We start from the raw sequence: 13,746 nt of genomic DNA, 5'->3' as shown, positions 1-13,746 counted from the left end.
GCGACACATTTAGATGACACGCAGTTAAATGGTCGTTTATCATTATGGCAGCAAAGAGGTTTAAAAGGTTTGAAAAACGTAGTAGATTTTTTGTTTTTTTGTAGCTGGAAAAATAGTTACTTTCAAACAAGATGTTTCCAGGTGGAGTTATGCGTGCCGCTGCATCTAACAGTTTCTTTAAGGTTTACTAAATCTTTGCTTGGGGATGTTGGAGCCATCACACTTAAGGATATGACCATATTCTTGATTTAAACTTTGTGTTGCATACATTTTTGAAGCTGCCTCTATTTATGTTAGCGCTTCTATACAATACGTGCCTGTAAAATGAACATATACCATTTTTTGGCTCCAGGTTAGATTCAAGATTAAAGAAAGCAGAGAAAAACCGATGTGAAAAAGGCAGGTTTCAGGGATTTAAGTTCATTGAATTTCTATTTTTATTGTGACCGGATGGTGCAAAAATGTTCAGATAGGGGGTACCATATCCTGTGGCCTAAAAGGAGTCTGCACACTTGCTTGAAACATGAAATAACAGTTTACTGTTAGTGAATGGGATGAGGACAAGCAATGATGGATCACAGCAAATTTTGTCATAGAGTACAAAACCGTATTATGACCCATAACATACAGTACTTAGTGAGATCTGTACCTGAGGTACAGTGTACTTAGTGATTCAAGTACAATTATGCTACTTATTGTAAGTTAGTGCAAGTTTTTATTTTTCTATAGAAATTGTTTTGTTTTAACGTAGTTCAGTAAATTTTAGATGAGTAGCTTATAAAGCAAATGAGTCCTCTTTGAATATATGACGTACAGAAGCAGTAATTACTTACAGATTGACACTTTATTACAGAGTATTACAATTGGAAATACCGTCCATTTCCACCCTCCCCAGATGTGTATAACTCCCCATGGCTCTTAGTATTCCCTCATCTCAGACTCCGATTTGTGAGTTTTTTTAAATACCTACTAGCAAGGCAGGCAGTGTTGATAGTCTGACCTCTGTGAGAAACACTAAAAGCATTTGCTTGATGCATGTAAGAAAGACTCCCCTTTGTAAGAAAAAAAGTTGGTTATTTGCAAGGGAAATGGTCAGTTTTCTCAGAAAAAAAGATGGACCTCCCAAAGTAAATGGTCCGCATTGGGATAGGCATTTGAATAGGCTATGGTAAAATGTAAATGAAGTTTATTTTTAGGTCTTACTGTGGCCCAAATAATGAGACTTGCCTAGTGCAACAGTAAGGTCTCTGAGTATTTTACCTTTTATATGGTCAGGTGATCTTTACAAGCGAGTAGACTGGCCTTCTGAAGTTGAGTAACCTCATTAGTTAAGCAAGTTCATATTTCCAGGGTTATACATTTCTCTCCAGTCAACAATGTTAATCTGGATTAATTCCATTTTATTTCTATAAATCTGTTTATTGGATTTTGTTTTAACTGGAAAAAGATCAACATAAGCACCATACAGCTTAGGATCAACAGTAGCAAAGGGAGAAATGACAGTGCTGGATCCTTTTTAATTCACCATTTTCTTCCACCTCTTGCAAAACCTATATTATATGTCCATCAATTCCTGTGCTCAGAAGACATTTTAACTAAAACTTTGTTTGTAGGCGCAAAAGCTACAAAAGCAAGAATCGGGATAGAGACAAGGGTCGCACGGCTAATGGGAAAGAAAAAAAGTCCAAGTAAGTGTATATTTGCTAATTCATTTACTCGTTTGTAATGATGGCTTCTGGAATTTAATGAAATGAGGTATTGCAGATAAACATTTGCTAGCTAAAGTTCATTTTACATTAAGGATTGTTTAAAAAAAGTAAGACAAATTGGGGGAAATCCAAACCCAAATCTTGTGGTATCTCAAAGCTGCACATTGAATTCATTGTTTTTAAATTATTTATAAATGACTTGGTGTATTTTTCAAATTCTTTTTTGTTGGGGAAACTCTAAACCGAATTTAAAAATAAGTACGTGTCGGAATGTAAAGAAAAATGCTTCCCAAGGCCTAGTTTATTTCCCACAGGCTTAAGCCATTTGCACTACCCCAGAGAGTAGTTTTATGCGTCTCTAGGAAAAATGTCATGCGAAGTACATCTCTGCTTCAGATGGATGCAGTAAGTGCAGTGGACAGTTCAATCCTCCACTGCCATGAAAACCTTTATGTGCCAAAGCTTGCGTTTGTGAAATCCGGGAGATGGAAAAAGAAACCCTTATTTATTTTTTGCCTTACCCAGCAAAAATATCCCTGTTGCTGTGCTTCCACAGGCAAGCTGATAGTGGTGGGGTCAATGCAATATGGGGTCATATTTTAGGTGTGAAGCAGCACAAGAGGGAAAAGGCTAGTAAACGTACTTTCATGGAGTGCTGAATGGAAAATGAAAAAGTGGTACATTATGTGAGCAGTGGAAGGCTACAAGTCAATAAACGAAAAGGATTGTAAAGAGAATATGATCAAGAGGAGAAAAAAAAAACAGGAAGGCACGCCACCAAGTATTAATTTCTGCGCGGCCAACCTATGGTAAGCGATGAGTGGGCTGGAGAGTAGGCTTGCAATAGATCTTTCGCAGCCAGACAGCTGTGCTGTATGGTAGGCTTGACGTAATTTTGTTTTACAATCAAGACCATTTATTTGCATCATTCTGATAAGACTTGCTGAGTTCAGCATGACCTATATAATGTGAGTTACTGGGAGGAAGAGCTAGTTAATGCCTGCAGAATCTATTCTGTTTGTAGATTAGCTGCATTTGTATAACCCCAAACTCTGGCATCATTCTTGCAGTGGATACACATTTACTTCTGTGGACCTCAGTCATGGGCTTTAAAGACTTGTGCTCAAGTCTAGTTTCAAAATCAGAAAATGCACCTTTTGCTTCCTTCTCAAAGATAAGTTAGACCAAATATGATCCCAAAATAAAAGAATGATTGTACTATAGTCACTACCTTCTTTTTAATGTTTTTAATCATGAACGTGGGACACTTGGTACATTTATGACCTGTTCTTGTAAATTGACAACCTGTTCTTACAAAGGATTTAAAGAGGTTTATACTAAGATTAGGGTTGTCCATAAAAAAAAGAAATACTTTACTTAGTTTTTTTAGGCCATCAACTGTGCATGCTATTTGTTCAGTATTATCTGCATTTAGCAAGGCAGAAATGTGATGAATGCCTAACAGGGTATTTCTTGGCCCTGCACCACTTGTGTTTTTCCAAATTAATGTTGAACATGAAGAGAAGGGGTGCCAGGAAAAAGTCCTGCTGCACAGTTCTCTCCAAACTGATATCCCAATATGGTGCTAATGGTGAATGTACTGAGCCCAACAGAGAGAAGAAAATTAATAAGGTCAGAGTCAGCCCCCATAAAAATGAGGGTTATGGAAATTCACATAATTTTTCTTAATTACTTGAAATTGTGGGTAAAGTACATAAAATGCAAATCTGCCAGCGCAATATTTTAGTGTCAAATGGGTCTTTGAGACTTTTTTGGGTGCAAGGATGCATTTCACACTAAAAAAATAAAGTTGACAAATTATGTGTGTGGCCGTGCAGCCAATATGCCTCTCACAGCTTAGGACTGCTCCTGACCTTCTTGATCCTCCTTCATCCTCAACCTCAATACTGCTAGTGACTGGGGGCAAACACTGCTCTTGTGCCAATAACGCAATAAGCTTTGGCCTTGGCTGCTTGTGCAAGCGGGCCAGGACCCCACCGGAGCCTCCCACCGCTGATCCGAGAACAGGATCTTGGGATTGTGGCAGTGGCGCTTGAGCGGGCGGGAACTTGTGATTAAGATCTTGGCTGCTCGTGCTGCCCCTGATGGTAAACTGGTTAAGACCCATCAGAACTTTTACCGCCCACCACCCTGCTGGCCGCTTGGTGGGCACTGTCCACGCTGCGGAGGTCCTACCCTTGAGACTGGATCAGGGGGACATAGGACTTTCTGCACTGGAGGCATTCTGGAACTTGACCCTGGCTGCCCGTGCTGCCCCCTGCGCAAGCAGGCCAGGACACATCGGACCGCCCCCTTGTTCAGTCTTAATGTTTGGTGCCTCATGACGATCGTGATAGTCCACTGCGTGCCCATACACAAACTAAGATGGCTAGATATTCTGCAGGCGATTTTGGATTGAAGATAAGCAGTGGAAACTAAGGTAGGAGAAGTTTAGATTGACTTGTGCCACTACCTTAGGAATAGAGCCCACCGAGTCACAGAGGTTGAAATGCATGTTTCTTCAGTGGAAGATGAAGTGGCCACGGTCCAAAAACAGGTCTCCAAATTACTCTCTTCTACCGGCACCCTGATGGAATGTACTGTGAACACTGAAAACAAGTGGACAGGAGCTACTCAAGATTTTTGGGAATCCCTAAGGGTGCAAAGGCCTTTGATGCAGATACATTTTTTTTTTAAATTTCAAAAACCTTTATTTAGAAAAGGATACTGCATTACAATCACAGACAAAGCAATCTGCTCAGCAAAAGTGTTGAATCCAGCAAAAGAGTAACAAATGCAGTCTTACTTCCCATTCTCTAATTCCTCCCTCCCCCTACCCCGAAACAAACTTCGCCCCAACCCACCCAGCACGCTTAAGAGGGCAAAGTCCATCAGTTCGGCCATGCAAAAGTTCAAAGTACGAAAGTCCGCTCATTATGCAATAAAGTGTCTCTGGGTCCTCGGCCGGTAGAACTATACAATGATCTGTGGCATTTACATCTTCCCACCCGCCCAGGTCTCCTCCCCGCTCCACCCCACCCCACACCCAATCTCACCTCGCATCACAACAATACTCTCTGTACGCTTGCCTCAGTTTCTCCCTCACAGTTTCCCTGCTTCAGTAGGTAAGTTGTCAGGGGGCTCCATAAGTCCTGTGGCCGCGACCTTATCGGTAGTTGCTCTGCATACTCATGAAGGTATTCCTGCCAAGTGGACATGTCATGGAGCCAGTCCTTAAACTTAGGGGCCCTTCCCCTACCCCATCTGAAAGCCACCTGTCGTCTTGCTAGGAGGATACCTATGGCTAGGAACTGTTTGTGAGGTGTTTGTATATCTCTCGTCAGGCCCAGCAGGGCAATTAGGGGAGTCGGTGCCAGCGGTGTGGCCACCATGTTAGTCAATCCCAAAATTACCTCCTCCCAGAATGAGGCCACTCGGGGGGCATCTCCATGCCAGATGCATGAAATCCACCTCCCCCTGACCACAGCGCAAGCATCTAGCATCTTCCTTAAGGTGAATCTTTTGGAATCGCGCCAGTGTATGGTAAAGTCGATGCAGAAACTTATAGTGCACCAGTCGTAGTCTACAGCTACTGGAAATGGCTTCCGTTTGAAGGCAGGCCGCTTCCCACTGCTCATCCGTCAGGGGACTGTCTAAGTCCGCATCCCACTCCCGGCGGGCCCAAACTGATTGAATGGGGGGTGCGCTGCGCACCCGTTTATACAACATGCAAACGACATGTGTAGGGGCCTCAGGTTGCAACATTAAGTGCAATGACGTAAATGTCTCCGGCTCCTGCGGGAACTCCGGGGTTTTAGCCCTAACGCTCTGCCGCAGGCGTGTGTAGAGGAACACGTCCAAGAGGAATACGGATGGTCCCCGTAAAACTGCTCTTTGGTGCGGAATGTTCGAGGCATGTGGGCTGCTATATTCATATCTGTGCATAGATCGCCGCCTAGTGTTGGGTCCGGATGATTGCACTTTTGTCTTGGAAGAGTCTTCGAAGTATCACGAGATAGGTGACTCCTCCCCTGGACTACAGTGCGCATGGGCATCTTCTCCATCCTTAGATTATTTTTTTCCGCCATTAAGTATGGATGCTAACTCCATAACTCCAACTTCGCAATTGAAACAATACTTTTCTAAAGGCCAAAAGGCCTTCGACTTCGACGGTATTGTTATCGCTCGGTACCTCTCTACTCGATCCAGCCTTCCATCTCCTCTCTGTCGTCGACGCGGGCCGTTGGACCTTTTCGACGCCACGTGAGCCGACCGTCGATGGAAAGAAGCCCTTTTAAAAGGTGCCCACATTGCCACTCCAAGTTCCCACATATTGACAAACACTCAGTATGCAACAAGTGCCTTTCCCCAGATCATAGGGAAGAAACCTGCCCGGCCTGAGCCCAGTTTCGATCGAAGAAAACAATACGGATCTGACGGGCCGCTAGGCAGGAGATACAGCGACAGGCACCGGAACCGGACAACATCTTCGATGATGACCAAGAACTGTCGGAAGCTCCAGATTCGTACCTCGAGATCGTCACCGTCGAGGACTACTCGGACTCCGATGATGAGATCCCGCCGGGGCAAATCGTGAGTACACTGCCCCAGACACCAATCAGCCCGTTACCAAAGGCTCAGGTCGAGGCATCGCCAACAGGCCTTAGCCAAGATCATAAAGTTTCGCCTGCCCCGCCATCCGGCTCGGCTCCGAAATCGAAACCGAAACCTTCAGAGACCCCAGGGCACAGTACCACCGTCCCGAAGAAGGTTCCAAAGCCAACAAAGGTCGTCGACCCACAAGGCGTCGAACCAAAGAAGGCCGTACAACCAAAAACTGTCGAGCCAAAAAAGACTGGCGACCACAAGATGGCCGCTCAGCCAAAAACTGTAGAGCCCGGAAAGGTAGTCGAACCGAAAAAGGGCACGCAGCCGAAGGGAGTCGAACCAAAGAAGGTCGCCGACCCTAACAAGCCTACCGGTCCAAAACCCGTCGAGCTAAAGTTGCCGACACACAGGGTGCCCTACCGAAGCCCGTAGCACGGCCAGAAAAACCTGTTGCGCCAAAGACAAGTCCTCCGAAAACACCAGTCGATCCGAAAAAGAACGTTGACTCGGGGAAGTACACTCATCCAAAAAAGCCCACGGAGCACAAAAAAAGGGTCGACCCGAAGGTTCCGGTCGATCCCGATTCACTCGTCGACCCCAAAAAAGGGCCTGAGTCGAAGAAAACCAAAAAAACACCTAAAGACGTCGAAAAACCAGGTGCTGCAGACCCAAAGGAGTCGAACACCCAACCCAGGACTGTAGAGGATGAACTCTTCCACCCAGATCAATCAGACGACCAAGTAAAAATATACATCAATCCAGAGACTGGTAAAGTTACCATCCTGCACAGAAAGAAGAGGCCTTTGGACTCTGGCTCTCATTCCCCAATTCCAATTTAAAAAAAAGGACTTTGGGACTTCTCCTTCTAAACCCTTCATTCCTTTTCAGCCTATCATGCCTACTACACCCTTTAATCCTTACATTCCTTACTCTCCTTCTCACCAAGGGGACACTGAGGGTAACATAGGGGAGGAGCCACAGCCTAAATATGATTTCCCCCAACATCCTCAACCACAAGAGGAACCATGGGAGGAGCCAACAGACCCTTACGACACCCACCCCATCCCTGATGTACCCTCTTATCCTACTAAGCCGTCACCTACAGATGACACCATAGTGTTCAATCAACTGATAGATAGTGCAGCACAATTACACAATGTAGATATGCATAATGACCCTGTTGAGGAAGACTTCTTATTCGACACCTTACCCACCTCAGAAAAAAGTGTCAGAACACTACCCATGTTAAAGGGAGTTCTAAAACATGCACCTGACATCTTTAGGGATACAGCCAGGGCACGGGTAATTAATCCCAAAATAGAGGAAAAGTATAGGGCTGCTCCTACAGACCCAACTTACATCAAATGGCAGTTAATACTAGACTCACTGGTAGTGGCCAACGCACGTAAAATGGCCAACTCCCCAACAACTGGGGAAGCACCGCCCCCCGATAAAGAGCCAAAAATACTGGAGGCATCAGGCAAAAGGGTAGCAGCACAAGCCTCCAACTCATGGAGGATTGCTAATACACAAGCCCTACTGGCTCGTTATCACAGGGCGCATTAGGATCAGCTCGAAAGCCTAATGCAACACCTACCTGAGCCTTTTAAAGCACAAGCTAATGACCTCATACAGGAGGGCAAATTTATAACAAACGCCTCCCATCAAATGTGCACTTGACGCAGCAGACACTGCTGCTAGGTCAATTAACACTAGTGTCTTACTACGCAGACATGCATGGCTGCGTATTTCCGGTTTTAAGAATGAGGTGCAGTCCACCATTTTTAACCAACCTGTCAATCAGGGTTTTCTATTTGGCCCTGCTGTCGACACCATTTTGGATAAAATGAAAAAAGACACAGAAACCGCAAAATCAATGGGGGCATTGCAATTTCAGCAACACAGGGGCTCCTTTCGTCGCTACTCATACAGGGCAACTACACGAGGACATACCTCGCAAACATCTGCCTCATACAAAGGTAAAACACAAGGTTCCTTCAACAAAAACACAAACAGAGGAGGTTAAAGGGGCAACAATAGTAAGGGAAGAGGACGTGGAGGCAATAACACCAGAGCCTCCACTGCCACAAAACAGTGACTTCATCACGCTGCCTCCAGACCACCTAACACCTGTCGGAGGCAGGCTCCAACAGTTCTTGCCTGTCTGGCACGCAATTACCACATGTAATCAAAAAGTTGTACAAAGTTCCCCTGGGAGTAATACTAATTTTGCAACGGAGTCTCTCTCTCTGAATTGACATGTGACATCGACAGTCAGGGAACCAGGCGGGTCCCTTGTCGGAACTAGGAAACCTCACACAACTAATAAGCTGGATGACTTGTTTCATTCAGCCCTATGGTTGTCTTGTCTCATCATCGGCTTCCTGCTCCAACGTCAAGCTGGCGCTGCAATGCCTGACAGGTAACACAGAGTGTTACACTTTTGTGGAGATCTTTTGTTCCTTGCCGTAGTTGATAGCGTGTGAGGGACCTAGAAAAGTGAAGTAGTGAGCAAGGTGTATTAAAAAAGGTTGGTTAATCCACTAAGTATCCTTTATTCGCGTGGTTAACCGCCTTATTAAAAAGTGAAGTGAGGGGTACCGAGAACCAAAATTAAATTAATATGGCCTCATTCAACCCTCATGTGTGGTCAACATGTTTCATGCCCTATAGGCAATTCTGCAGGACCGGATTGTGCTCATAAACTAGTCAGGGGCCCAGGGTGGGCTAAAGTGTATATAGTATACAACCTGGTGGGTCAATAACCAGAGCAGGCTGGTGATCCTGCGTCGAAGTCAGACCCTAACAACCCATGTGTAAGTCCACGCAGCTTGTTCTTGTGGGACCTGTGCTTGAAGGTAATTACCTGGATAGCGCGAGGCCAAAGACATTCGGAACCTACCCCCACACTCCGGCGTGTAACGACACGCAGAACAGCTGGGTCTCGTGTTGTTCACACGCAATTACCACAGACAGGTGGGTGAGAGAAATTATCCAGTTTGGTTATTGCCTAGAACTGACTTCTACAACCCCAAACATACCACCCAGACATCGTCCTATGTCCACAGAACACATCACCCTGCTCCAACAAGAGGTGAAATGCATGCCGGAAAAGGGGGCCATAGAGCAAGTCCCTTTCCACCAGCAAGGAACAGGAGTATACTCTCTATACTTCCTTATTCCCAAGAAGGACGGTTCCCTCAGACCAATATTAGACCTCAGACCTCTAAATCAATACATACTGTCGGAGCACTTCCATATGATCACACTACAGCAAGTGCTCCCGTTGCTACAACAAGGAGATTTCCTAGCAACACTAGACCTCAAAGATGCGTATTTTCACATACCCATCCATCCAGCCCACAGAAAATATCTCGGGTTCACAATAGAAGGTCAACACTACCAATTCAAGGTTTTGCCCTTCGGGGTTACCACGGCTCCAAGAGTCTATACAAAATGCTTAGCAACAGTAGCAGCACATCTCAGAAGGCAACGCATCCATGTGTACCCCTATCTAAACGATTGGCTGATACAAGCCAAATCGTACCAACAGTGTGCAGCACACACCTCAAACAATTCAGTTGCTACACAGCCTGGGGTTTTCAATCAACTACCCAAAATCGCATCTGGAGCAATCCCACGAACAGCAATACCTGGGAGCCACTATAAACACCTCAGTGGCAAAGGCATATCCAAACTCAGCAAGGATAGCCAGCATGCAGATACTCATTCGCAAATTCCTGCCACAACACTTTCTGCCAGCTCGAGTCTTTATGCAGCTCATAGGCATGATGGCCTCCTGCATTTTCATTGTCCCCCATGCCAGACTTCAAATGCGCCCATTACAAGAATGCCTAGCACGGCAATGGAACGAGGCTCAAGGACAACTAAAAGACCTAGTGTTGGTAGACAGTCGCGCTCACTACTCTCTGCAGTGGTGAAACCCACAAAACCTTTCCAAGGGGCGACTGTTCCAAGAGCCGGTTCCAAAACTAGTACTAACAGCGGACGCATCACTCACAGGCTGGGGAGCCCATCTCCTTCAATACACAGTACAAGGGCTCTGGACAAACAAACAGAAAAAGCTGCATATCAACCAACTGGAGTTGCTAGCGATATTCCTAGCCTTGAAAGCATTTCAGAAATACTTGTACAGCAAGACGGTGTTGATCCGGACGGACAACATGACCACAATGTACTATATCCTGTAACTGGGAGGAACGCACTCTCCACTCCTATCTGGCACAAAGCATATGGAAGTGGGCGATTCCAAAACAGATTTGTCTTCTAGCAGAACACCTTCCAGGGAAGGACAATCAAATTGCCGACCTGCTCAGCAGGCACAGCCAACAACTACACGAATGTGAGATTCACCCCAAGTTCTCCAGCCATTCTTCGAACAGTGGGGTCACCCAGAAATAGACCTGTTTGCCACAAAAGAAAACTCCAAATGCTTGTATTTTGCCGCCATGTTCCCACATCCGTTGTCTCAGGGCAATGCGATATGGATGAACTGTTCAGACAGATTTGCGTACGCTTTTCTCCCAGCACCACTGATCCTACTGGTGGCACGCAAACTGCGGCAACACTCACTCAAGCTAATCATAGTTGCTCCCACATGGGCGAGACAACCGTGGTACTCAACGTTCCTAGAACTTTCAGTAGTTCCTCATCAAAGACTGTGCCTTGCACCCCATCTTCTAACTCAGAACCATGGAGAAACCAGACACCCAGATCCCAATCAGATAAACCTAGCGATCTGGCTCCTGAGGTCTTAGAGTTTGGATACCTTAACTTGTCCCCAGACTGCATGAACATCATTAGGGAGGCAAGACGACCAACCACACGAGCGTGCTATGCAGCTAAATGGAAGAGATTTGTTATTTACTGCAACAATAACCAAATCAACCCATTAGACGCTTCCATACAAAACATTATATGTTACCTGCTGCATCTACAAAGATGTAACTTGGCATACTCTTCTATACGACTACACCTCGCTGCTATAGCAGCATACCTTCAAAACAGGCAACACCTTTCACTGTTTAGAGTACCAGCAATCAAAGCCTTCATGGAGGGTCTAAAAAGGGTGATCCATCCAAGACACCCCCCTTCCCCAGTCTGGAATCTAAATATAGTATTTACCAGACTTATGGGCCCTCCTTTCGAACCTCTACACTCATGCAAACTACAATTCTTAACGTGGAAGGTTGCATTCTTAGTTTCCATTACCTCACTCAGAAGAGTGAGCGAATTACAAGCACTAACAATTCAAGAACCTTTCATGCAGGTACATGCCAACAGGGTGGTTCTTAGAACCAACCCTAAGTTCATGCCTAAGGTTGTATCCAATTTCCATATCAATCAGTCAATAGAACTGCCAGTATTCTTTCAAAATCCACAGTCAGTAGATGAGAGAGCCCTACACACATTAGATGTAAAGAGAGCTCTCCTTTATTACGTAGACAGAACTAAATCATATAGGAAGACAAAACAACTATTTGTTGCTTTTGCACCACAACACAAAGGAAATCCTATTTCAAAGTCAGGAGTAGCCAAATGGATAGTTAAATGCATTCAAATACGTTATCTAAAGGCAAAACACACTTTAACCGTCCCCCCAAGAGCGCACACTACAAGGAAAATGGGGGCATCCATGGCTTTCCTAGGAAATATTCCTCTTGAAGATATCTGTAAGGCAGCCACATGGACCACCATACACACTTTAACAAAACACTACTGTGTACACGTGCAAGCAAAACAGCAAGCTGCTGTAGGCCAGACTGTCCTCAAAACTCTTTTTCAAACTGCTGCAGCTGGCACAGGTAGCCACCGCTAGAGGAGATACTGCTATACAGTCTATGCCCAGATATGAATTCAGCAGCCCACATGCCTCGAGCGGAATATGCTACTTACCAGTATGCATCTGTTCTTGGCATGTAGGGCTGCTGACATTCATATCGCCCGCCCTCCTCCCCGGTGCCTTGTGCAGCTGCAGCATTATCTTTGGCATGGCCATCTCTTACTTTCCTATCTCTATCTCTGCCACAATGGCGAAAAACAATCTAAGGACGGAGAAGATGCCTATGCGCACTGTAGTCCAGGGGAGGAGTCACCTATCTCGTGATACTTCGAAGACTCTTCCAAGAAAACAAAGTGCAATCATCCGGACCCAACACTAGGCGGCGATCTATGCACAGATATGAATGTCAGCAGCCCTACATGCCAAGAACAGATGCATACTGGTAAGTAGCATATTCCTTCCCATCGACATATAGGTCACCCCATGCTCTCAATTTTAGTCTCTCCAGCATAAGTTGGCAGATCTTTTCACTTGTGACAGGGAGCAACGGGCAGTGGCTCAGAGGCACTCTAGGGGAGTACATCAGGCGTATACCCTCTGCCCTCGCCAACCAATTCCATGCTTGAACTGTTCAGTCCACTGTGGAGGGGTCTTCATATCGCTCTTTAGCGGGCATATAGGCATACTCTGACGTCGGGATAGGGGCCATGTACCCGTCCTCTACTGCAAGGTGAGGCATATACGGGGGCGGGCGAAACCAGTATACTACAAAGTGTGCCTGCGCATTATAATAGTATTGCTCGAAATTAGGGACGTCTAACACACCCGCGCAGTACTGCAGCATAAGTGTAGTTAATTTTAGCCGTGCTTGCTTGTCCCCCCAAATAAGTCGCACTAGCTGTGCATTGAGCGTATGAAAAAAGAAGGCCCCGGGGTAGTAAGGAATATTTATAAATAAGTATGAGAATTTCGGGAGTATGTTCATTTTAATTAGTGATATCCTCCCTGCCATCGACAGGGGTAGCTTAATCCATTTGGAGATATTATCTGTCATTTTATCCATGGCCTGCCCATAATTGAGTCTCATAAGAGCGTCCCGGTCCCTGGAAGCCCAGATATTTAAAGTCCTCCGTCTCCCACGACAGGGGGTAGTCCATCGTGTGTGACGGAGTGTGATCAGTCAAAGGGAAAACTGCAGATTTATTCCAATTTATTTGTACTCCGGTCACCGCTCCAAACCTGGTAATTTCCTTTAACACTGGGTTTAGATTATCCTGTAAGCAAAAATTCCCAGGCATGCACAAACGTGACTAGCAAGTACACATGTAGATAGAATTATCTACAACAACTTTAGACAAACTGCTTTCTCCAATAAAATTGGTTTTAATTTTTCAAATATTCATAAAAAGTTCATATGATAAAAATGCATTACAATGTTCAGAGTCAATGCAAACTTCATTGTAACTATACATGATCTGTTAAGGTTAAAATTTCAATAAACATTATAAAAAATGATGGTTTCCTGTCGACGCGTTTCGACACGTAAGTTGTGTCTTCCTCAGGACTGTACCATCGATGTTCTGTAAAAATAATAATTATGAACATTTTTTACTATATAATTCTTTT

The 13,746-nt window shown here is 45.0% G+C and overlaps 1 protein-coding gene across 2 annotated transcripts in view; it reads left to right on the top strand.

Annotated features, from left to right (window-relative positions):
- CDK13 (cyclin dependent kinase 13) overlaps positions 1 to 13,746 on the top strand; it is a 777,929-nt gene that overhangs the window by 296,158 nt on the left and 468,025 nt on the right. For both annotated transcript variants that reach the window (XM_078688204.1, XM_078688203.1), the window contains exon 3: positions 1,614 to 1,688. In XM_078688204.1, coding sequence (XP_078544330.1) covers positions 1,614 to 1,688 — 75 coding nt within the window. The remainder of the gene's footprint in view (positions 1 to 1,613; positions 1,689 to 13,746) is intronic.

This window comes from Lissotriton helveticus, chromosome 4_1 (assembly GCF_964261635.1).
Source record: "Lissotriton helveticus chromosome 4_1, aLisHel1.1, whole genome shotgun sequence".
NCBI lineage: Eukaryota > Metazoa > Chordata > Amphibia > Caudata > Salamandridae > Lissotriton > Lissotriton helveticus.
This window is presented reverse-complemented; position numbering and strand designations above follow the sequence as displayed.